This window comes from Pelophylax lessonae (genome assembly GCF_965119305.1).
Source record: "Pelophylax lessonae genome assembly, chromosome: 2".
Lineage (NCBI taxonomy): Eukaryota > Metazoa > Chordata > Amphibia > Anura > Ranidae > Pelophylax > Pelophylax lessonae.
The window spans coordinates 578,016,183-578,040,836 of NC_138769.1; the positions used below are offsets into that span (position 1 = coordinate 578,016,183).

General features: G+C 40.4%; 1 protein-coding gene across 1 annotated transcript; it reads right to left on the reverse strand.

Annotated features, from left to right (window-relative positions):
- Nucleotides 1-4,717: 4,717 nt before the first annotated feature.
- LOC309545271 (transcription factor Sp5-like) lies at nucleotides 4,718-9,477 on the reverse strand. The gene is made up of 2 exons (XM_082244411.1): nucleotides 9,347-9,477; nucleotides 4,718-6,282 (listed from the first exon to the last, which is right to left on the reverse strand). Exons 1-2 carry the CDS (start codon nucleotides 9,398-9,400, stop codon nucleotides 5,299-5,301), a joined length of 1,038 nt encoding a protein of 345 aa, XP_082100537.1. The 5' UTR covers nucleotides 9,401-9,477; the 3' UTR covers nucleotides 4,718-5,298.
- Between the last annotated feature and the right edge of the window lie 15,177 nt (nucleotides 9,478-24,654).

Below are 24,654 nucleotides of genomic sequence, written 5' to 3' on the forward strand. Positions count from 1 at the left end.
AGTTTCCAAGCAGATTTGGGGTTGATTCATTCACAAGGGAGGAGCAGAAAGCAGTGGCATGGGCAGCTGGAAAGGTAGGTATATACTCTTATTTTGCAAGTACATCTCTTTTTCCATTTTAAATCTTCAATAAGGTTTATGTAATGGAAGTGACCTTAGGAATGTGACTTAATATTTTATATAGTTTGTTTTTATTTTTAGTTTGCAACTACATACTGTGCTTGGGGAACCGCTATTTGCTCATTACTGGTCTGCAGGCTCTGCTTCCAGCTGACTGGCTTATCTAATTGCAAATCTACCAGAAAGTGTCTTTCTGGTTTGAAAACAAATGCCCTGTAGTCTCGAATGACATGAAACCCCCATAATGATGTTGGTGACCATAGACCACATGATGTTAGTTTAATCTGGCCACAAACAAATCTTTTTTTTGGTCAGCCAGATAAATTGACAAGCACAGCAGGTAATCGGTTAGAACTCAAATTTTCCAACATTCCCGTTTAAGAGGAGTTGATCACTAGGTCAACTTCTCTTTATTGGGTACAACCATAGAAGGATTGAAATCTACGTAGCTAAACTGGCTGAAATTCAATTCAATGGCCAGCTTTAGGTTAAAGGAGAAAACAAGCAAGACATTTTTCCAATGCAGTTTCTATCGATCAAAGTAAAATTTTGAAGCCCGTTCTCATCATTGGGTCTTGGTACTGTGTATGTTACTGCAAAGTATGTTAACACATATTATATGTGTCAGTGCATTTCAGCGCAATTCATTTTTAATGGCACAGTAACACACTGCTGTGGCGACATGGTGCTTGTATTGCAAATAATTATGCATGTCTATTTTTCGGACAGTGATGCATTGCTAGCCTATTCATTTAAATAGGCTTCCCTAATGCAACATACAACATGGGAAATGCACATTGACTTAAAAGATCAAGGTGTGAATAGGTTCTAAAACAAATAGCACACTGGTAAGAACTTTGGACTGAGTAAAACTGGCTACAGAAGCAGTGAGTAGAACTATAGGCAAAACTTTTTTTTTTTGGACAAAGCAAAGGACCCTGACAGATTTTTTTTTTTCACCATCTGTGTCCCATTGTATAGCGGTATAACCTCGCGCTTATGGTATTGTGCAAATAAATATATATAAATTAAGAAAGTGTCTGTGCAATCAATAGCTGCTTGCTGCTAATAAAAGTGCTAGTGCCTTTAAAATAATGTGAACCCAGTGTTGCAGCTCTGCTTATATATTAAATAAATAGGTTACATATTCAAAAAACTAAAAATGTGCAAAAAAGTGCAAATGTGCAAACTTGTGCAAAGTATATACTGTGCAAATCTCGCAAGATTACGCAATCAATATACTTCAAATTCATAAATATAATATCAAATTCATAAATATTAAATCATATAGTCCATATAAAGTGTCCATCAGGTGCAGATAAGGTGCTTCTGTGCTTCACTGTGTGCATGAGTTGGGGTGATCCCCTTGTGGTTGTCTACTTACCAAGCGCATGGTGGTAAGTAGACAACCACAATTGCGATCCGCTCCGGCACTTTTTTTTTTTTCACGGACACGGATGACATTTGTGTCATCCGGTCCGTATATCATCCCATCCGTTTGCGGATGATATACGGACATAATGTATGTCTACGGGATTGCGGATGTCAGCGGATGACACCACTGACATCCAATTTTGCGTCCTTTGTTTTTTAAACAGAAGAAAAAATAGGGTTCTGTTCCGTTCCAAAAAACAGAACAGAACGGAAAGGACGCAAATCGGATGTCAGCGGATGGTCATCCGCAATCCCATTGACATGCATTATGTCCGTATATCACCCGCAAACGGATAGGGTGATATACGGAACGCCCGTGTGAAAGGGGCCTTACTGTCTCATAGCCAAACAGGAAGTGAGAGGAAATCCCTGCAAATTAAGGGAATTCATTGGGGAATCCCCAGAACTAGTGTCCAATTGGAAGATTTCCCCTCTATTACTTTTCTGGGGATAACCCAAAATTTGGGATTTTCTTTCACTTTCAATGAGAATGGTAAACAGGACAAATAAAGAGGGTGGCTTTCCCTAATGGGGGCACAGACAGCAATAAAAACTGAAAAGTGTTCTAACACCTCTCCACTATATCCAGAACTAAAAAAGTTTTGCTTTTAGCTATACTTTAAGATAGCTTTCTGGGAGGTTTTATAAAACCTTTTTTTGTAAATTTGACTTGTCGCTTATGAACTGTCTCTCCAAAATGCTATGCACAGTATTTAATTGACAGCAAAATAAAACATATTGGTAAGGCATAAATACTAAAATGTTTGATAAAACTTGTTTTATTATATATAAAATGCCTATTCCTCATGGGATTGTGCTTTGAAATTCTTTAGCTGCACATTTATGCGGATAATCCAGGGTCCCCTTTGAGCACACATTACCAGCTGTCAAGCCCTTGCCCCAAGCAGTGTGATAAATGTATGCCAAGGGCATGGGGGGGGTAACTCTGAAGCCTGGCCTAGAGGGGACACTGGGATGGAAAGCATCATTTAACCCCAACAAATAATTTATTTTATTTGATGTTTTTTTTCTCTATTATACCTTTAAACATGTTTTGTTATATCTGCTCGATAAGTGCAAAAAAAATTGACCTGTTTAATTTGCCAAAAATCTTGTGTCAGTTGATACCTTCCTGTGTTCTCTGCCTGTGCCAAGTTATAAATTACATTGTCTATAGCCATCTCTGACGAAACCCCTTTTCTTTGTGTTATTGAGAATAGGAGAGGGAGAAGTATTGAGAATAGGAGAGGGAGAAGTATTTGTAGCCTTGTTCTAGGGTGATAACACTAGATACAGAACAGCAAGTAAGCATGGTCACCCTAGGGTATGGACTTTGTTACTGGCAGGATCCCCAAGTTAAAAAAAATAAAAGGGAGAAAAGCCTGAAAAAAGAAAAAAGTAATGCAGCCATCTCATTCAAAAATTGGTAAGCAGCAATATAGAGCTTTCATGATTACATGTAAGAACTGCAGCATAAGCAACACTGAATTTATTCAACATGGAAAAAAAAAAAAAAAAAAAATTATGGTTAAGTGGACCTATCATTTTTGGAAAGTAGATTCTGTCATTTATTTTTATTTTTTTCTACTTTTTTTTTTTTTATTTTTGATGTTAAAGAGAACATGCCAAGATAGATATAAAGGCAACTCCCTTTGCCAACTTTATTTTTCTAAAAGGTGCATGTCCAGGGCTATTATCTGAATTCTTGTGTACTATGTCACTGACCCAAAACATGTATGTACATAACAGATGTTCCGGGCCGGTGCTAGACTATTTTGCGCCCTAGGCAAGACCAGCTACTTGCACCCCCCTAAAAAACTGTACACATTTCCCTCCTTCCTGCACATAATGCCCCCCCCTTTAACCCCACACTCCCTACCTGAACACACTGCCCCCCTTCCTGCACACAATGCCCCCCCCCTTTAACGCTACACCCTCTTCCTGCATACACTCCTGTATACTCTGCCCTCTTTAATCCTACACCCCTCTTCCTCTACCCACTGCTCTCCTTTAACCCTACACCTCCCTTCCTGAACACACTGCCCCCCCCCCTTCCTGCACACAGTGCCCCCTCTTTAATGCTACACCCTCTTCCTGCACATGTTGCCCTCCTTAAATGCGTCACCCCCTTTAACCCTACACCCCCCTTCCTATACACACTGCCCCCCTTTAACCCTACACAACCCTTCCTGTACACTTTGCCCCCCTCTCTAGAGGTGACATCCACTGGGGATGAGGAGGTGACAGGAGAGGAATGTGGCACTGGCCATGGCTGCGCCCTAGGTGGCAGTGTGCCCTAGGCGGCTGCCTAGTTCGCCTAGTGGTAGCACCGGCCCTGCCAACAAGTCAGGGATTCAACAGGTTGCAAAGAAGTAGACAGCCCAGGAGTACTCACCTAAATCAGCAAAATAGTACATGCTTTTTGGTGCATTAGGTGTCCTATTCAAAAATGAATGGGCCGTCCTGATGAAATATATGAGTGCTAATGCACCACAACACTGTGAACCCTGCCTAAAATTTTCACAATTGGAAAAAAAAAAAAACACACAAACAGCCAAAAAAGAACTTTTAAAAAAAGGTTCCAAAGCAAAAGACACAACCAGTGCAAAACTTTAGTCTATAATATGTGTTTTCCTGTATTATAATGGGACAGCTCTAAAATTCAAAATTACTAAAACAAAATGATGTGTTACAATTATAGTAGGTACACATTGACGGTTGTAAGTGTGAATTTGGCATTTTCCTATTATGTTGCATGTTTTGTAGATGCATTTAATATTCAATAACTTTGAGAATTGTAAGAATGGTATGTCAGTGTATTGTGACGTGCTGGAATTGTACATAATTCACACCCTATGTACTACATAAGCATTTGTCCAGAATGTATGCATGTATGGCAAAATAGTAAAAATCAGACTCAAGTAAAAAGATATCAAAATGCGACAATCAGAGGTAGAAAAGGGATTTGTTTTTTATTTTTCCAACCACACTGCAGAAACATATAATTTACAAAACTGGCAAGAACAGTCATTTTAAACATATACGACCTTATATATAAATAAATGGCAGCATAAAATTGTGTCATTATTAAATTGTGTGGATGCATTAGATCTGTGTTAAATATGCTCAAGGTAGGAATAAGGTCTTCTTTTCAGACTAGAACAAAATGTCAAAAGTTACAAAGAACATATTTAACATATAACAAATCAAGATACAAGTGCAGTGACCCATATTAACTAATTTTTCATTACTTCAGAAGTGATTAAAAGGTTAAATTGGGTTGCTATGAGAAGCTGCCCTTTTAATATCCTTTTTTTGCTCTCCAATAGTTGATAGGCCTCATAATATTGCACATTTTAATCTATATGCAAAAGGTGATGGAAACACCTAAGAATAGATTTAAAGCCAAACAGTATGATTTCTGCCGAAAAAAAAAAATAAAAAAAATATATATATGTACACATGGGGTATGGGGATCTTTTTCTTCTGTGACATAGCATTTGTATAAATAATCTAAGCAAATTAATTTAGCTTTTCATATGGAAATTTTCACATAGGCACTGTCCCCTTAATATGTAGGCTGCTGTGGTCATGATTTAAATTCATTTGAAAAAAGAAAAAAACAACACTTCACGTTGTCCTTTGTCCATAATATACGAGACCCAAGTAAATCTTTAAAAAGAGAAGTTAAAAGTCATATTATCCCTTGGTGATTGGTCAAAATGGGAATAATGAAAAAGACAGTCACTCTTTTTTAATACTGTCTATAGATGGGCCTGCACATTTCCCCTTTTTGTTTTGATGAGTTTTAGTATGTTTAGAAAGGTGATCGCTCCTCATAAACCGCTTTCCGCATTCTTGGCACCCAAAACGTTTCTCCCCTGTATGAGTCCTTAGATGGCGCTGAAGCTCATCAGATCTGGTGAAGCTTTTTCCACAGAAGACCCAGTTACAGATAAAAGGTCTCTCTCCAGCATGCCAGCGCAAATGGGCTTTGAGATGTGAGGTTTTTCCATAAACTTTTCCACAACCTGGAAGATGGCAGATATGAAGCTTCTTTTTACCAGGTTCTTCGTTGTTTGGCGAAGCTTGGCAGTTGGGGCACTTACACCTCCTACACCGTCTAGTTGAGCTTAGCAGAGTTTTAGAGGAGCTCTGGAGAAGTGCTGCAAGTTGAGGCTGTGGTCCCACCATCAAGGAGTTGGTCAAATGGAAGGAGTGAAGGTTATTTGGGTTTGTTTGTTGCAAACTCCACCAGGTCTGTTCATCCATGTGTGCTGTGGGTATGTGTCTTTGGGTCAAGTGTGTAGGGGTTTGCATAAAACCTGTGTAGTCCTGAGTCACAGAGTTTGTGTCTTGGAAATGATATGCAGGGTTAGCTGAAACTTGAGGTGCCAAAATCTTGACAGGAGACAAATCGAATGAATAAACATTTGGGTCAGCTGGAGGAGTCAGCGGAAGCTCATGAGTACCTACTGCTTGCATATGACTGTTATACTGAACTTTAGGGACACTAAAGGTCACACCATGAGATCCCATTCCTGTACTGGAAGGAATGTCATTGCCCCACAGAGGATACATTGCTGGTGCTGCTCCAGCTGAACTGGAAGAGGACTGTGAATAATCCCAATGGTTCAGTTTAGGTGCTATTACTGTGCGACAGGCTGAAGGGAGTAAGTTCCTTGCCGGAAATGGCCCAGTGTCTGGTGAGGAGTTAGGGGTTCTATCCTAAAATACAAAAAAGGAAAATGTAAGATTACTGTGCATGAAACATCTGAAGAAAAAAAGTATACAAAAAAAAAAAAAAATACATTTATACGATAAAGCACAGATCAATCTGTCACAACCAATAATCCTTCATTGATCTAAATGTTCATTGTTCTGGCTGCTCTAAAAACGTTGCACACGCACCGATTGTTGGCCGTAAATTTTCGGCCAACGTCCGATCGGCCGATTGTCGGCTTGTTAGTATGATGCTTTCTACTGCGACTTTTCGGCCGAACAAAATCTGGTGTGCATGCTATAAAATTTTTGTTGGCCGTCACCACAACGGCCTATTGTTCGTCAGTCAGTATAGATTTCGGCTGACAAAAATCAGATGAGCAAGACTGGGCATGCTCAGAGAAGAAAAACACACGGAAAGTTAACCAGCACATGACATCACTTCTGAAGTTGGTTTCTGTCGGCCAACAAAAGTCCAGTGCAAGTCTAGAGCACATCTCAACCAACACAACAACACTGGACAAAAGACGGTCAATCGGTCGGCCAACAATTGGTGCGTGTGTACGGGGCTTTAGGTTACTGGATACCAATACTTTGCACCTAATTTATGAACCCCCAACAACATAATCCAAAGAAAATTTGCCAAAATATTCCCTTTATAGCAACTCATGCAAAATAAAATAAAAACAAGAATTATTATTATGGCATATTATCACCTTGTGGTTAAATGTTGTATGCCTGACATGAATAAATATTCCATGTTATCATGTACATGACAGATACACACATCCATGCATATTATTTTGACTTGCTAAGATAGTCAGCAAATGTGCCCCAAAAAACAGTCTAATTGGTAAGGATTGCCAGGGGCTAAAGTTGCACTCACATAGTACAAGATAACTGCACCATCTGTGTGCAATCTCCTTTGGATTTGCCAACAATAAGAAGATGGGTGGGCCAACCCTTTCAAGGCAAGACAATCCATTCAGTCTATATACAAATCAGGTAGGCCCTTAAGCTACAAAGTCGTTGGTAAATCTAAAGGTGATTGCACATTCAGGTTGTAATTTGTGTGACCAAGTTTACAGTCCCAGTGCAACTAATAAAACACAGAAGCTTAAGTCCTATGTATACTGTTTAGGTGTGCATCATAAATATGATTTAATTGTTATCTATGGGGTATCTCTTGATGCAGATTAGGAAATTGTTTTCACACTTCATGTATGCATATTACACTAAATAATAAAAACAGGATACAACACCTGCAGAATGTTCATTGCAGGCAACTAAAAGGGAAACAGAATTATGCATAGCAGGTACTCCCCTCACTAACCCTTTACCATAGTGATCTATGGTCTGCCAAATACTGTAGCACTTCAATCCCTTACTGATTGCCCAGATGAATAATTCACTACTTAATACCTCCTATTAACTTGCTATGAATAGTTTAAACCATAGTATTGGAAGAGAGCCATTTTATCTATAGTTTAAAGAAGCAATGCTCACTGGTCCTTCTAAAAGCAGTAGTCAATAGGTTGGGTTTTTTGATTTTCAGTGTTGGAGCGGAGGGTGCCTGCAAACCTTTATTACTAATACAAACCTATATAATTCACATCATTTTCTGAAATGTGGAGCTATGTATTAAAACTGCATCAAGTAAAAGCCAAGGCAATATCCCATGCTGCATTTTAAATAAATATAATCCAGACAAGAGTAGGGCAGTTCATTTTCTTTACCATTTTTCAGATTTAAAGTGATACATAGTTAGCAATGCGTAGCCATTGTAAAACAATTTGATGGTAATAAGCCTGCCTTGCTTCCAGTTGCTGTAACACATTCCTCCTGATTTAAAAAAAAAACTGGATGGACCAGTGTTTTTATTCAACCTTACCAACTATGTGGAGCTGTTGCCTATAGCAATCAAACCGATTGATCCACATCCAACTAAAAAAAAAAAAAAAAGCCTGGATAGGTTACCAGGAGCAAAAGCCAAGTGGTCTTGTAAGCCCCACTGTGTGTGCAATCAGTAATATGACCTGATTAGTTACAGGTGACACAGACCTGAGATAGGATTGAATGATTGAACTTCACTCCTACTAATACATCATGCTGCTAGATGAAAATACAAAACTAGGAAACTAATACAATTCATCTACTGCTGCACTACTAAAACCAGCATGCAATGTTATGTATGCTAAATTGAGTAAAGAGAATGCATTTAGGTTGCCAACTTGCTTTTGAATAAAATATCAAATGGCACACTCAGAAATACATTTAGTGCATTGACATAGTTTAGGGCTCGTTTACTCTGCTAAGTTGTGCATTGAGTAATGCAGGATCAACACAAGGACATATAGAAAACGATTGTTTTCTTCATGCACTGTTCACACCATACAGGTGTGCTGCATAAAATTGCAGCATGTCCCATTTTTTTTTTTTTTTTGCACAATACACAAAAAACACGCAACAACCTCATCCATTATTATATTGAAAATAAAAATTTGAATTTTGACCTTTCATGTAGTCCATAAAGTAAAAAAGGTAATTCAGCTCACAATAAGAAAAATTGTTTTGCATCTTCAATAAATTATTATTATTATTATTATTATTAATAGAAAATAAGTGTAAATAAGCCCTTACACTGATTAGGAATTCCATTTATTGGACATACAAAAAAAAAGCTGTTGCCCACAGCAACCCTTTTTTTTTCAGTGCCAGTTTATTTTTTCACAAACAATTTAAACTGTTATTAGTTAAATAATGAACTTTGCCATGCATCTATCCCAGATATCTTTCTCTCTCTCTGTGTCATTATGCTCCCCTCTACTATAACCAGTCAAGTCTTAAAACCTTTATCCCTTTAAGGAGCAGGTAAAAAGAAATAGCGAATACCTGTGTCTCATAATAAGTATAATTAAATTAAACAGTGTAGATCCAATTTAGCAAAGAAACAAAAAGAGGATTTGTGTGTATATATATATATATATATATACACACACACACATACCTGAATTTATCTGCAAAATATATTATATATTTGAATGACAAGCAATGATCAATGATTTCTTACCTGTAAATAAGCCTGTAAAGTGTTCTCTCTATTAAGAAGGACCAGAGAAGCCATGAGGTTGAGTCGGCAGTTAGTGGCAGCGTTTAGTGGATCCTATCATCCCCTCCCCAGATCACAACTAGATGATTCTGTCTTCCCAACTCTCACCCACTGTTTGATCCTGCACAGTGCAAACTTTTTTTTTTTTTTTTTAGACTAGTCGTCAGCCAATCAGGAGTGTGTGTTTGGGTTGTCTTTGATGTGAGGAAGCTAACCAATCATTAAAATAGATTGAACCGTTTTTCAAAGCAGGGTCTAGTTGAATCTTCCTTTAAATGCACAGACCCCCTGCTGCTGGTGTCTGTTATGTATGCATATGGAGGGCTCTGCTGCTATCAGAATGTATACAGAGGTTTTGTGGGGATCTTGTTTTTCCTCTATTTCATCTCTTTTAAAGCTGCCAAGTGTATCCTGAGCACATTTGTGGTCATTATAAGAAAGCATTGTGATAGGAAATAACCTAGATATGCATGAGACTTCTACACTAGAGGCCTCATTTTGCTTTCCCCTGGTACCTCCTGGCTGTTGTCGGGTTTAAGTGGTTAATAAATTAATTTATCTCCGTTGAGGGCGAGCAGCCTGCCTATGATGCCAATAAAAAACATCAGGTAAACATCTGCCATGCCAAAAATAACCGCACACGGTACCTGTCATGTTGTGCTGGGGAAATGGCTTTTTATTGTCACTTTTTACATCTTCTCTAGCTAGAAGACTGCTATAGAAGTGAGGATGAGCTTAAAAAATGATTTAAACAGAAAAAAAAGGGTGTACCAGTGCTGCTGTGTATGTTACATTAGCAAATTACTGTTTTTTTTTATTTCTTTTATATCTTGGAAAGAAAAAAAAAAACTAAAAAAAAAAACAGTTGAAACAGAAGTGAGGATAAGGATTTCGGGCTGATCAAGGGGCCAATTGACAATTTCACTGCGTGTAAGAATGCACAAGGATGTTGTGATTATGTGGCATCTTCCAAAAAAAGTTAATTTCTAAAAGAATATAATGAATATTACATGGCATGGAGACTATCATTTTTACATCATTCATTTTTTATGCGTTACATTTTTAAATAGATCCTGTTGAAATTCCCAGCTCTTTACATTGAGTAAAGGCAGCAATAATCATGACAGACTGTTAGACATTTTCCATGTGTGATGAATATTTCTCAGATTCTATAAGGCCAAATAATTGCTTGACCTTCACAAGCACTGCTTGAATTGGTCACATTGCTTACTATAGTTATGTAGTGTATAGGCACCCAGAGTTGGTGTCTTCTACCTACTTTTTAAAAATATATTTATTACAGGTATTTATATATTCATCCATATTCAATTTACACTTTAACTATTGTACAATCACATCAATCTCTTCTCTCAAGGAGCTTACAGTCTAGGACAGTGATTGCAAACCTTGGCACCCCAGATGTTTTGCAACTACATTTCCCATGATGCTCATGCACTCTGCATTGTAGTTGAGCATTATGGGAAATGTAGTTTCAAAACATCGGGGGGGGGGGGGGGCAAGGTTCGCCATCACTGGTCTAGGGTCTTTATCTAGCCTGCATACTTACACACACTAGGGCCAATTATCCAACCATATCTTTAAAGGATAGGTTCACTTACATAACATGTTACATCCATATTCAAGTTGTAACATGTAACATGTTATGTACCTGCAAAACAATGTGCATTTACATTTTTTTTTCTAAAAAGGGAACTTATCCTTTAAAGTGAGGGAGGAATCCCATGCAAACACAGGGAAAACATACAAACTCAATGCAGATAGTGTCCTGGTTGGGATTCAAACCACTGTCAACTAAGCTGCTGTACTGCACCTACCGCATGACACAGTTGTGTTGTTTTGGTGTTTAAACGAGCAGTGTGGAGGCGACATGTTGCCTCCTCACCACCTGGCAAAGCTCTCTGAAGAGTGATCCAATGTGGATTGCTCTTTAAAGGCATCACAAGTCCTTACTGACCCTTAAAATGATTGCTGCCTGGTGGCTATGCTGATCCTTTTTGACATCATTCTAACCCAACAGGGTGCTTCCTTGTTCTGGGTCAGTGGTTTAGAGATCAGGAAACTAGCATTTGTAACAGGTGATCAGTGATTCCAGATTCCCTTTAGATGAAGCAGACATGATTAGATGCTGTGCACAAAATATCAATGTCCTTTCTTTTAAATTTTGGAAAGGCTTTGGTTCTAGTACACTGCAATGAAGGCCCTCTGGCATCCATTGATGGTCCTCTGACATAAACTTGTGTCCTAGTTCAAAGCTGCTGCTATTTTCCCTTTAAGGTAATGTCCAATGGATTAAAGGAACCATTGGAAGCAGCAGAGATTAATAGAAAAGCATGTGGCAATCTATACATAATTAATGTAAACCTGTACCTTCTGTTGATAATATGTACCTTTATATAAAGCAGTCAATGATTGCCTTACACTTTTATTGGGGAAGCCTCTGAGAAATACATATTCCCTTTTATCTATAGAAAATAGTGGTCACATGTGCAGAGACATTATATATTTTCTTATTTATTGCTGTGTGAGTAGATTTGCATATCTTTGTGTCTATGCATGTATGTCCATCCACTGAGCAGACTCCTCTTTTACTACATACAGTACACCTCACAGGTACAGTAGAGGGACTTAGGAAAATCTATTGACTTAGGCGTCTCTTGCTCCAAGAATGCACACACCTTTGTTCTAAAATGCTCTACCCGTGGGCTTCAACAAGAAGCATTTTTGACTTTTCTTATGCCTACCAAGCATGTATACACTTATAAGCAGTGCTTTAAGTGGGCCGGTATGCACTGGTACTCAGTACCGCCACTTCCAAATATGGCTTTTGAGCATACCGCCACCTCTCCGTGCGCCTTAGTGTACCAGTACGCTCATTTTGGACATCTGCGCCCTCAATGCCCCCCCCCCAAGAATATTTCCCACTCCAGAGCCAGACCAGTCACCACCAGCGTGTCCGCCTGCTCCGGAGTCCCAGCCCAGGCCAGGGGGGGTGCTCTGTGGGGACCCTGATGTGGGGTGGGGGGGGACAAAATTTATAGGCTATAATAGAGTACCGGCACCTCTTTTGGGCCACTTAAAGCACTGCTTATAAGCATTACCATGAATGTAATAATTGTCATCTGCTTCAGCCAACATTGGGCATATCTAAGTAGGCATAGAGGCCTAACTGGGCTTCATGCCAGGTAGTGTAACAGGCTGGTTTTACAAACTGATTCACCTGAAAGTTTGATCTTTCACTTTACAGCATTCAAATTCCCAACTGTAAGATTATTTTATGGCTTTGCTCAGATGAGATTTAAATGGTGCACTTAGCATTCAAACCTGCAAAGTGCCCCAAAAATGTCCGACCTAATAGAATGTATTGAGAAGAAATGGCTCAGAATACATAGGAGCTATTGACAACATGAAGTTGGTTTAGACACATTGATCTAAATATTATGAGTGCCATTAGTGCTACAACTCCCTTCCTATGACTATGGATAGAATACTAGCCCAGCAATAGTGGGGAATTTGTGTAAAACAAGCATTTTAATAAAATCAGAAATTCTATTTCAAAGTGTTACATGTTATTTTTATTATTGTAACCACTAATAATATGTTTTTGTCAAAGTTCCCTATGCCTCCTCTTTAACATCTGGTGTTTTTACACTTTACAGTTGAGCGTTTATTTCTATTCCCATTATTTCTGTAGATGCGCTTATATATGAAAGGAATGATTCAACTACTGTCATTGTTCCTGAACCTGTTAAAGGCAAGGATCTATCTTCACACACATTCAGCAGTTAGAATTTAAGCGAGTTTCTTGCCCTCAGCAGCTGGAAGTAACACTTATTTAAACAGTAGTTACATTGTATTCGGTACATTATAACACAAGGCAGGACAATGTGGCCTGCATGGGTATGTAATAGAATAGGCGGCTCAATTACAATACAATCCTGGGAAAACCAGCAAAAAATAAACACATTGATCAAAAATCAACAAGGCGGCTGTGTCAACTGAAATGGTAATGGTCTTTGTTTACCTGCACCATTAGGCACATTTGATTGCACACGTTCTCAGCTAAATTTTCTGTACGTCGGAAGAAAATTTCAGTTCAAAGGCATTTTCCACTTTTAACAACAATGTGGAAAACGCCATGACTTGCGGCTGAATGCAGGATGGCAGGGCCTACCATTCGGACCCCTTAATCAGCTGTTTGCTGACTGCAAAGTAAACCTGTCAATGCACACATGTCACTGCAAGTGCAGTGCACCAAATGGCTCCTGCGCACACCCTAGATCAGGGGGTCTACAGACCACAGACTACATGCTTTCTCTCTGATAAGGACCCCCCATGAAAGTGGTCTCTGATGTAAGGGGGGGGGGTCGGCATAATATAAAGAAGACTCTAATGAGAAAGGTACAAACTGAATGTATTTTTGTTTGACCTCTATAAACAGACCAAGTTTTTTTCAAATTTCTTTTTCTGTTGTTCTGAATCATATCATGCTGATTACAAAAAAGTAAAATGTGTTCATTCTTTTAAGTGTTATCCATTAATTTATAAAACTATTTTTTTTTTTTGGCTTGCAAATATTTATAAAATATATGATTCGACCCTCATACTAAAAAAATTGGAGACCCCTGCCCTAGTTTAAGCATATGAAACTGGTGACTTTGGGGCTACATGCAGTCCCCTCACAATTTTCGGCTTCCCCTGTCTCTTTCAATGTGTATTAAAACCCAAAAGTAAAGATTCATATATTAAAGTCCTTAGATATATGTGGTGGCTCCATTTGACCTATCCTCTTACCTTTTTTGGACCAGAAGGCTGTTATGGGATAGGCTTGGTTTTTGTAGACAATATCAGATTTTGTGTCTCTCTCTCCTTCCTTCCTTTTGAGACAGGTTATTATCCTTACTTTGGATCTATATTCTCCCCTTGGTGTTAGAACCAGTGCACTTTTTTCGTGAATTATTTTTTTCATCAGGTGAGCATACAACAATCACTGTGAGGAGACCCGATAGAGTCTGCCTGTCAGTATTTCAGGCAGACCTAACTGGACACTCCATTCCCCTCTATTGATCAGCAGGTGTAAACAGACACCTGACAAACATACAATCTGATCCAATTGGCAAAAAACAGAGGGATGAGGAACTATACTGCCAGAGTTTATTTATGGTGGCAATGCTAGTCCTAGATGAACTGGATAGGAACTGTCCAAAAGAAAAAGAGGATGGTAGCAGAGGGGACAGGGGAACAAAGGGGCTTGCAAAATAATTATTACGGGAGGGGCAGTCCTTTGAGATGTTCTCCTGCCAGCTATCTTTGGGGCCCTTTAACAGCGTCAATGCACTTAACAACAGTCCCAGTTAACCTGCATTCAGTATAGGTACAATATGTATGGTATAGTCTTGACACACGTGCAAGGGTATAGAGTTGGTATTGTTTTGGAAAAATTATAGAGTGCAGTATGGGTGCAGTTTGGATTAAAGAGGTTGTAAACTCGTTTTTTTTTTTTTTTACACCCTGCAAGAGAAAGACATAATGAGCTAGTATGCATCGCATACTAGCTCATTATGCAATACTTACCTTAGAACGAGCCCCCGCCGTGCCGCTCACTCAGCTCTATGACGGGCGACATGTCCAGTCGCCCGTCTTCCGGGATCGCGGCATCCGGCCATCTGATTGGCTGGAGCTGCGGTGACGTCACTCCCGCGCACGCGCGCGAGAGCCGACAGTCACGGCATGGGACTCTGAAGGAACGGCACGATCGGCCGTTCCTTCAGAGCGCATGCGCCAGTGACGTCACTGGCGGCATGTAAGGTAAATATCTCCTAAACGGTACATGTTTAGGAGATATTTACAGTACCTATAGGTAAGCCTTATCATAGGCTTACCTATAGGTAAAAGTTGTAGAGGAGGGTTTACTTCCTCTTTAAGTACACTTGGTGTACTGCTCTGAGTGGCTCAGTCCCTGCTAGCAGTATCAGCAATGGGTGAATAGCCCTCTCACCAGTCCTTGGGATGCTGCAGTCACCTCTTGCTGTAGAAGGGGGGCCCCCTCAGTCCCCCCCTGGAAAGTCTCTGGTGATCAGCAGTGGGAAGCAGAGGGTGTGTGGATGCTCCAATCTCCCTGTGGCAGAGGCGCACGTGCTGTGATGCTCAGGTTTGGATCTCTGCTGGTAGGCACTCCAGAAAGAATACAGCAGGCTGGTTGTACCCAAGTTGATCAATCGACCAGTTGACCAGTGCAACCAGCCTGCTGTATTCTTTTGTGAAGCCCATTCAATCTGCCTATTAATGGTTCCAATGTCAGCCTGTTCCTGCTGAACTGGCCAAGATTCAAACCGTGTATGACTGGCCTTTGCTGACTGGGATTTTATTTTTTTGATTTTATCACAAAAATACATCCATGTAATTTAGTCCTCCTTTAAAACAGAAAGAGGATGCCAATCAGGGCCGGCCCTACCATGGGGTCCCACTGAGTCCATTGGACCCAGGCAGCACTTGGATTGGTGCAGCAAATTGACGCCCAAGATTTATTTTTTTTTCCACCAGTTTTGTGTGTCATCAGTTTGCCGCGCTTTACAGGTGGTATTTCCCCATTTCATACTGCCGCCTGTAGTCAAACTGATGAGTATGAGAAGGGGGAGGGTCTCTTCCAAAGAACCTTCCTTATGTGATTGTGGTGTGCGCAATGACGTCAGACATTCAGACAAACAAAATAATACTGGAGTTTATGGTTTGGAATTGAACATAATGGTATGTCATATAAATGTGCATGTAGATCAGGTGCCGTTGCATATAAATCTGACTTGCTGATAAATGTAATTTTAGTTTTAATTATTATGATCTAAAATAAAATTGCGTGGGCCTTTTGGTAAGCGTGATTTTTTATTTTTGGAGGGGCAGCATTTTATTTTTAGACCCAGGCAGCACAATGTCTTGGGCCAGTCCTGTTTTATTAAGTGCAAAAAATGATTACTAATTTTATTCAAAATAATAATTGTGATTTGGTAATGTTCCTGTGTTTTGTTGATAAATGTGACGTGTAATGTCTACTGTAACCTGGCCACAGTCATTCTCGATTGAAACATACCGTTGTAAAAATAAATTCATTTTTTTGTTCACAGACTCTTTAAACTATCCATAGATTACGCTACTTTTTAGAAGAGGGATTTGTTTTATCATTGTATTGTTTTATTAGTGCTTCATTTTCTTTAAACTGTTACTTTTGTTATGTCAATGTTTTCTTCGTCCTATTTTTTTGCACCTGAACCCTCAGGAGTTAGATCCTAACATACCCAATGTAAGAGCCTTAATGAAGTGTTCTCCAGTATAAATCAAGCTGTTACTGAGCACTATAGCCGAAAGAGTTAAGTCTCCCAGGGAGCTCAAATCAAGGGGAAGGGAAACTGTATCAAAGGGTTTTATTAAAAAGATAGAGAGAAGCATCTGTGTTTCTTTAAGGAGGCGGCTGGGAGTCCCTGTAACGTGTTTTATTGGGGAGAAGTTGTTAATTGCTCTGAGCACTGGCTTCCTGTCTTCATAGCATTGCCCAGCTGGGCTCTTTGATGTGCTAACAACATGAACAACATTTTGCAAATATTCATTATTACAACAAAAGTCTATGCCCCTCTCCAGGAGCAACTCGCACAATGGATGTTATTTTACCATACTGTTTTATATTGAAAGGTGAAAGTTAATATAATTGATACTACTGCTATTCTAGGGAACGTTTATACGCAATCATTTATTTCTAATCAGAGCAAGCTCTAGTCTGGCCATTTCTGGACATTATGTAGCTTTAGCTGTAGTGTATTCTGCTGCCAAAACATCCCCCACCAAACATACCTATGCATGCATCTATTCTATAAAGGTTTGTTGCCATAGCACATTGCGTTTCCAGCAAAGGGCAGATGGGGACAGCTAAATTTAGGAGCACAGTTCTGGTTCCTGCATGCACTAATTAGCGTAAGAAAACCCTATCTAAAAGCCGTGGCTGAAGTTTTAGGCAGGGGTTCACAATGTTGTGCTGCAGTAGCACGTGCTTTTTGCATGTCATTATTGCAATACACAAAAAATGCATATTTTGGTAACATGTATTCCTTATAGCACTCCAACGCACCTTGCCAATGGATGCATGTTGCAGCACACCACAAAGCATCGTAACACACTATTATGCTTTGTGCTGCAATGTGTAATGTGTTAAATGTTTGCACCTTTAACCACTTTACCACCGGAGGATTTTGCTGTCTTCCGTCTAGGCCACTTTTTGCGATTCGGCGCTGTGCGAATTTAACTGACAATTGCGCGGTCGTGCAACGCCGTACCCAAACAAAATTTATGTCCTTTTTTTCCCACAAACAGAGCTTTCTTTTGGTGGTATTTGATCACCTGTGCGATTTTTACTTTTTGCGCTATAAACAAAAAAAAGCGTTTATTTTGAAAAAATAACAATATTTTTCACATTTTTTTATATGAAATTCCCCCCCAAAAAAATGTAAAAATCAAATTTTTTTTTAATTTTTGGCCAATTTGTTTTTTGCTACATATTTTTTGTAAAAAAAAAATCACAATAAGCGTATTTTTATTGGTTTGCGCAAAAGTTATTGTGTTTACTAACAAAGGGAAAGATTTCTGTCATTTTTGGTGTTTTTTTTTTAACGCGTAATGGCGGCGATCTGCGTTTTTTTTGCGGGACTGCGACATTGCGGCGGACAGATCGGACCCTTGACTGACATTTTTGACACTTTTGGGGGTACCAGTGACATTACTGCAGTAATCAGTGCTATATATATGCACTGTTACTGTAAAAATGACACTGGCAGGGAAGGGGTTAATTTTATTGGAGAGGGAGGGGTTAATGTATGCCTGGTGCTTACTGACGTGTGTGGGGGGAGGTGACTGAGTGACACAAGGACAGATCCAGGGTTCAGCTATGCTGAACCCTGCAATCTGACCCTGCCTGTCACTTTAGAGATCCGCCCGCTGTGTTTACACACAGTGGGCGGATCTCCACACTCGATTCCCGACGATCGGGTAAGAGCAGCGGCGATCGCCGCTGCTCCTCCCCTGGCCCGACTCCCGCTGTGACTGAAAACAGCGGGAGCGAGCCTCCGGCGGCGCGCGCGCGCCACCCACAAGGGGCGGAGTCCAGCGACGTAGGTCTACGTCGCTGGACGGGAACGAGCCACTTTGCTGCAGTAGCAGCAAAGTGAGCGGGGGTAAAGTGGTTAAGCTGGGTACACACTAGGGATCGACAGATATCGTTTTTTCATTGTCGATACCAATACCGATATTTTGGTCATCGCGTATCGGTATCGGTCGATATGGGCTGATATTTTCATACATTTAAAAAATGTTTATTTTTTTTATTTTTTTTTACTTGACAGGTACTCTTGTGGAGGGATCTGGTGGTCTAAAAGACCCCAAAGCCCTCCTCTGCACTTAAAAGCATTCAAAACGCCAAGATTGGCTGTTTTGAATGCTGTCTTTTTTTTATCTGGCGCCAGTACCTGGAAGTGATGTCATGACATCACTTCCGGGTTTTTGCATGGAGAGCGAATGCGGCTTTGATCGGGTCTTCGGCGGCCATGCAGGCTGGTTGCCTGGGTATCCTGTCGGGACGGGAGACCCGGGCGAGCCGCGAAAGGCGGCGGGAGGGGGACGTCCCCCCCCCCCGCTCCTTCTAATGGCAGCCGAGCGGCTTCTCAGCCACATCGGTTGTCATTACAAGACAGCCGACTGTAGGCTATGGACGCCGGTACCGGGGTGATGCCTCTAGCTGCAGGCATCACTCCGATACAGCACTTTCTGAAATATTGGTAATATCGGCCACCTTGGTTGCCGATTCCAATATATTGGGGAAAGTGCATATCGGCCTTCGATATATCGACTTTGCCGATAATCGGTTGATCCCTAGTACACACTACCGTTTTTCATGGGCTTTTTTTTCGTGCAATCCAGTGGATTGCACAAAAAAAAAAAAAACTGTTAGCTCCGGTCGGAGCCTCTATACTAATTATGCAAGATTAGTTCAGCGATCTCCTCGCTGAACTGTTGTGTTCTGACAGGGTGACGGCCCCCTTGCCAGAACACTCCCATCAGCGCTCTCCGCCATCGGCGGATAGTGCTGATGGGGAGTCAGTCGGATGCTGGTTTTCCAGCATGCACGTCCGACAGAAGGACAGACCAACATACACACGGGCAGAATGTTGGCCGTTTTTTTTTTTTTTTTTATACCAGCAAATGTCTTCCGACATTCTGCCCATGTGTATGGAGCTTTAATAATTTAGATTGTAAGCTCTTAGGAGCAGAGCCCTCCTTACCCTCTGGTGTTCAATTGTATCCTAACTGTACTCTCTCCTTTTTTATAATGTAAATTGCTGTACAACTGTTGGCGCTATATAAATCTTATATAACCACTTGCTGACCCGCCACAGTATATATATTGCAATAGGGCGGCTGCTACAGGCAGCTGCTACTTGTATGTCACTGCCTTTTTTCAGGCTTCAGACTAGCGTGCACATGCCCACTCCCCTGTGATTTGACACAGCGGGACTTTGTCAGCAGATCCCAGCCAATGATTCATGGCTTGGACCTGCTGATCGGCTGTGTTGAATCACAGCCCAGAGCCCTGTGTTGACAATTAATACAGGGCTCTGTACACAGGGAATAATTGCTTTGTTTCTTTCCCCTGCAAAGCAAGGAAAATAAATTGATCTGCAATAAAAAGCAGCACATTTTACAGACATTACACATTGTTAGGCACACAATAACCCGTTTATTGTCTCTAGATGTTAACCCCTGTATTAGTGTCACTGGTGATGTCAGTGGCATTAAAGCCCCGTACACACGCACAGATTGTTGGCCAACCGATCGGCCGTCTTTTGTCCAGTGTTGTTTGTTGGTTGAAATGTGCTCTAGACTTGCACTGGACTTTTGTTGGCCAACAAAAACCAACTTCAGAAGTGATGTCATGTGATGGTTGACTTTCCGTGTGTTTTTTCTTCTCTGAGCATGCCCAGTCTTGCTCATCAGATTTTTGTCTGCCGAAATCTGTACTGACTGAGGAACAATCTGCCGTTCTGTTGTTGGCCAACAAAAATTTTATAGCATGCACACCAGATTTTTTTCGGCCGAAAATTCGCAGTTGGTTGTCTGAAGCATCATACTAACAAGCCGACAATCAGCCGATCGGACGTTGGCCAACAATTTACGGCCAACAATCTGTGCGTGTGTACGGGGCTTTAAGCCCCGTACACACGTACCGATCGTCGGCCGAACGATCGGCCGTCTTTTGTCCCCGGGCTGTCGTGTCCGCTGAAAAGTGCAAAAGACTGCACACGAATTTTGTCCGCCGACTGCAGAAGTGATGTCATGTGATGGTTAACTTTCCCTGTGTTTTTTCTTTTCTGAGCATGCCCAGTCTTGCAAATCTGCTGTCTGTCGGCCAAAATCTGTACTGACTGGCGAACAATCGGCCGTTCTGGTGTCGGCATACAAACATTTTAATGCTTGCACGACAGATTCTGCTTGGCCGAAAGTGCGCTGTCGGCTGTCGGAAGCATCATACTAAAAAGCCGAAAATCGGCCGACAATCTGCACGTGCGTACGGGCCTTAAGTCAGTGCCCACAAAGTAGGCATCAAAGAAAGAAATAGCTCCACACCATGCCCGAGTCCATTAATTGTAACATCTCAAAGTGATACACACCAGACAGTACAGGTACAGATGGTTGAGGCGTTTTACAGAAAAATGGTGTGCTTATTCATAACCATAAATACATTTTTATGAATAAGCACAGCATTTTTGTGTGAAACGTGTCAATCATTTGTACCTGTACTGCCTGGTGTGTGTCACTTTGAAACGTTACAATAAATGGACTAAGCATGGTGTGCAGCCATTTCTTTCTTTGATGCCTACTTATGGGAGAGATCTGAAACTAGCACCCATGCGTAGAGCCTAACCAGCCTGATTGCTTCACTGTCTCTCTTGTTTTCCAGTGCCCACAAAGTGTCAGTTAGTGTCAGATTTTCCGCCCCACTGTCAGAGTCCCACTTTAAGTGGCTGATCGCTGCCATTACTAGTATAAAATACATTTTAAAAAGCTCCACTAAATATACCATCATTTGTAGACACTATGGGATTTTTTTTCCACCAAAGGCATGGAGCAGAAAATATTTTAAACCTAACTGTATGAATTTTTTTTTAATATGATTTATGGAAGAAAGTAAAAAATATATATTTTTTAAAACTTTTTGGAATGATATTATAGAAAAAATTCCCCTGGGGGGTGGGACTTTTATGGCAATAACCAGGACATGAATATGTTTAGTATAGAATTTATTAAACAAATATAGTACAAAATATATGTAGTACAAAACATATGATAGACCAAGACAATAACAAAAAACAGCAAGTGTATCATAAATTGAATTATATATTTAGAAATGAAAAAAAACCCAGTGGTGATCAAATACCACCAAAAGAAAGCTCTCTTTATGTGAAAAAAGAGTAATATAAATGTAATTTGGGTACAGCGTTGCATGACCGTGCAATTGCCAGTTAAAATAGCACAGTGCCAAATAGCAAAAAATTGGCTGGTCATGAAGGGGGTAAAATCTTTTGGAGGTGGATAATAATAAAAATATATGTTTACATGCATCTATGCACTGCAGTTTTGTGAGCCCAGCTTAAAGTGTTTGTTACCCCAACACTTCACATTCCTGATATGTGCCTGCTGTACCATGTACTTGTATGAGAAAGTATCCTGTTCTCTTTGTATTGTTTCCCCTATGTGAAATCTCTGGTGTTCCTGCTAGTCCCCTTGCGTTCCTATTAAATACTGGCCACTCTAAGCAGGAGAGCACACTGTGGTCAGTTCTCTAACAGGTTATTGGATGAAATGTTCCAAACCAACTAAAAACATTTTCTGCAAAAAGGTGTACAGTATTTCCAATGTATAATGCTAAAGTGTTTTATCTCTGTTTCTTGGAATCAGATGAGCAGTCAGTAGACTACTATATTTTATTTCTATGCATTTGTTTCCATTGCATATTACTATACGTTCCTTAGCTTATTGCCCTACCTTGTTTGATGATGAATGCATTTCACTTGAGATTAGGTTTTGTGAGACATACCAGAGCAAACAAATGAATATCACAACTCATAATTAGCATTAAACTTGCCCTACAAAATCGACTAACAAAATTCCCTGGCCTTTTGGTAAAAAAACAGAATCACACATGCAAATGGTCTTCTTCAATTCCTGTTGTAATTTGAATGCTTATTTGTGCCTTTGGTCTATTGATGCCCCCCTCTGTGTTATTGTTTCCATGCTAATTACAGCCGACACTACAGATAGCCAGAACTAATTTCTGTCGTATTGTCCTGCTAATGTGACCCTCTGCCAGGGTTACTGTAGATTTTCAACATAGTGAGGTGGGGGGGATCCTGTATCTGCTACATTGAAGGGAAGCATCAGGTCCTATTGTTCTCAAGGGGGTTGAAGGACAGTTTCAGTGAGCAGATAATAAATAAAGTGCTTGTCCATTTATTGTACATAAAGTACAATAGACGGGGAGTGACATATGGTCGGTGGAAGATTGTTTGGGGAATTCTTTTTGTCTGGAAGGAGGATCTATTAATGAAGATACATAGGCCTGTTATTAATAGTCTTTACTTAACTTATTATTTCACAAGTAGTCTATAGAAATACTATTGATGTGCTCAGTTTGATACAATTGAATTAGTCCTTTCTATTCCCTAGAGCATTTAATATTTGATTTCCTAAGGAAAGGTCCACAAAGCTGAAGGTCTAACTTAAAAAAGTATAACCCTTTTATACTGCCTATGTTTAAGAGAAAATAGACTGTACCTATGTAATGAGCAAGGTTCTCTCTACGGAACATTACCTACAGATATTAGATCACAGCAAGACATCAATACACCACTGAAGGTCTTCCTAGTGAAAAATGGTCCTACAAAACATGCAAGTTAGAACCAGGTGAACTTGGACAATGTTACCCATATAGGAGGGAGGGAGGAGTACTGGGGGAAACTAGTGTTCAGCAAAGGGAGTTGATCATGGCAGGTTAACTTTCCCCCAAGATGTTGAGTTTGAGGAACATCAACTTGGGTTGTGGGGGCCTCCAAAACGTTTAGGATTATTTAATCTGACTGCAACAGGTCAGAGGGGCCAACCTTTTTGAACTCTTTGCAGTCCCTTTAAGAATAAGTCTGCATTGTAATCCACTATTCTATTACAAAAGGTGCATTGTACCTTTACATAAATTATTTATTATGCAAACTGTATACTAATAAAGGCACATTCATCTCAGAAGACAGTATAGCATATACAGTATCTCACAAAAGTGAGTACACCCCTCACATTTTTGTAAATATTTTATTATATCTTTTCATGTGACAACACTGAAGAAATTACACTTTTCTGCAATGTAAAGTAGTGAGTGTACAGCTTGTATAACAGTGTAAATTTGCTGTTCCCTCAAAATAATTCAACACGCAGCCATTAATGTCTAAACCGCTGGCAACAAAAGTGAGTACACCCCAAGTCAAAAGTCCAAATTGGGCCCAAAGTGTCAATATTGTGTGTGGCCACCATTATTTTCCAGCACTGTCTTAACCCTCTTGTGCATGGAGTTCACCAGAGATTCACAGGTTGAAGGATGCCCCACAGATGCTCAAAAGGATTTAGGTCTGGAGACATGCTTGGTCAGTCCATCACCTTTACCCTAAGCTTCTTTAGCAAGGCTGTGGTCGTCTTGGAGGTGTGTTTGTGGTCCTTACGTTGGAATACTGCCCTGTGGCCCAGTCTCCGAAGGGAGGGGATTATGCTCTGCTTCAGTATGTCACAGTACATGTTGGCATTCATGGTTCCCTCAATGAACTGTAGCTTCCCAGTGCCAGCAGCACTCATGCAGCCCCAGACCATGAAACTCCCGCCACCATGCTTAACTGTAGGCAAGACACACTTGTCTTTGTATTCTTGACCTGGTTTCAGCAACGCACACTTGACACCACCTGAACCAAATTTGTTTATCTTGGTCTCATCAGACCACAGGACATGGTTCTAGTAATCCATGTCCTTAGTCTGCTTGTCTTCAGCAAACCATTTGCGGGCTTTCTTGTGCATCTTCTTTAGAAGATGTTTCCTTCTGGGATGACAACCATGCAGACCAATTTGATGCAGTGTGCGGTGTATGGTCTGAGCACTGACAGGCTGACCCCCCACCCCTTCAA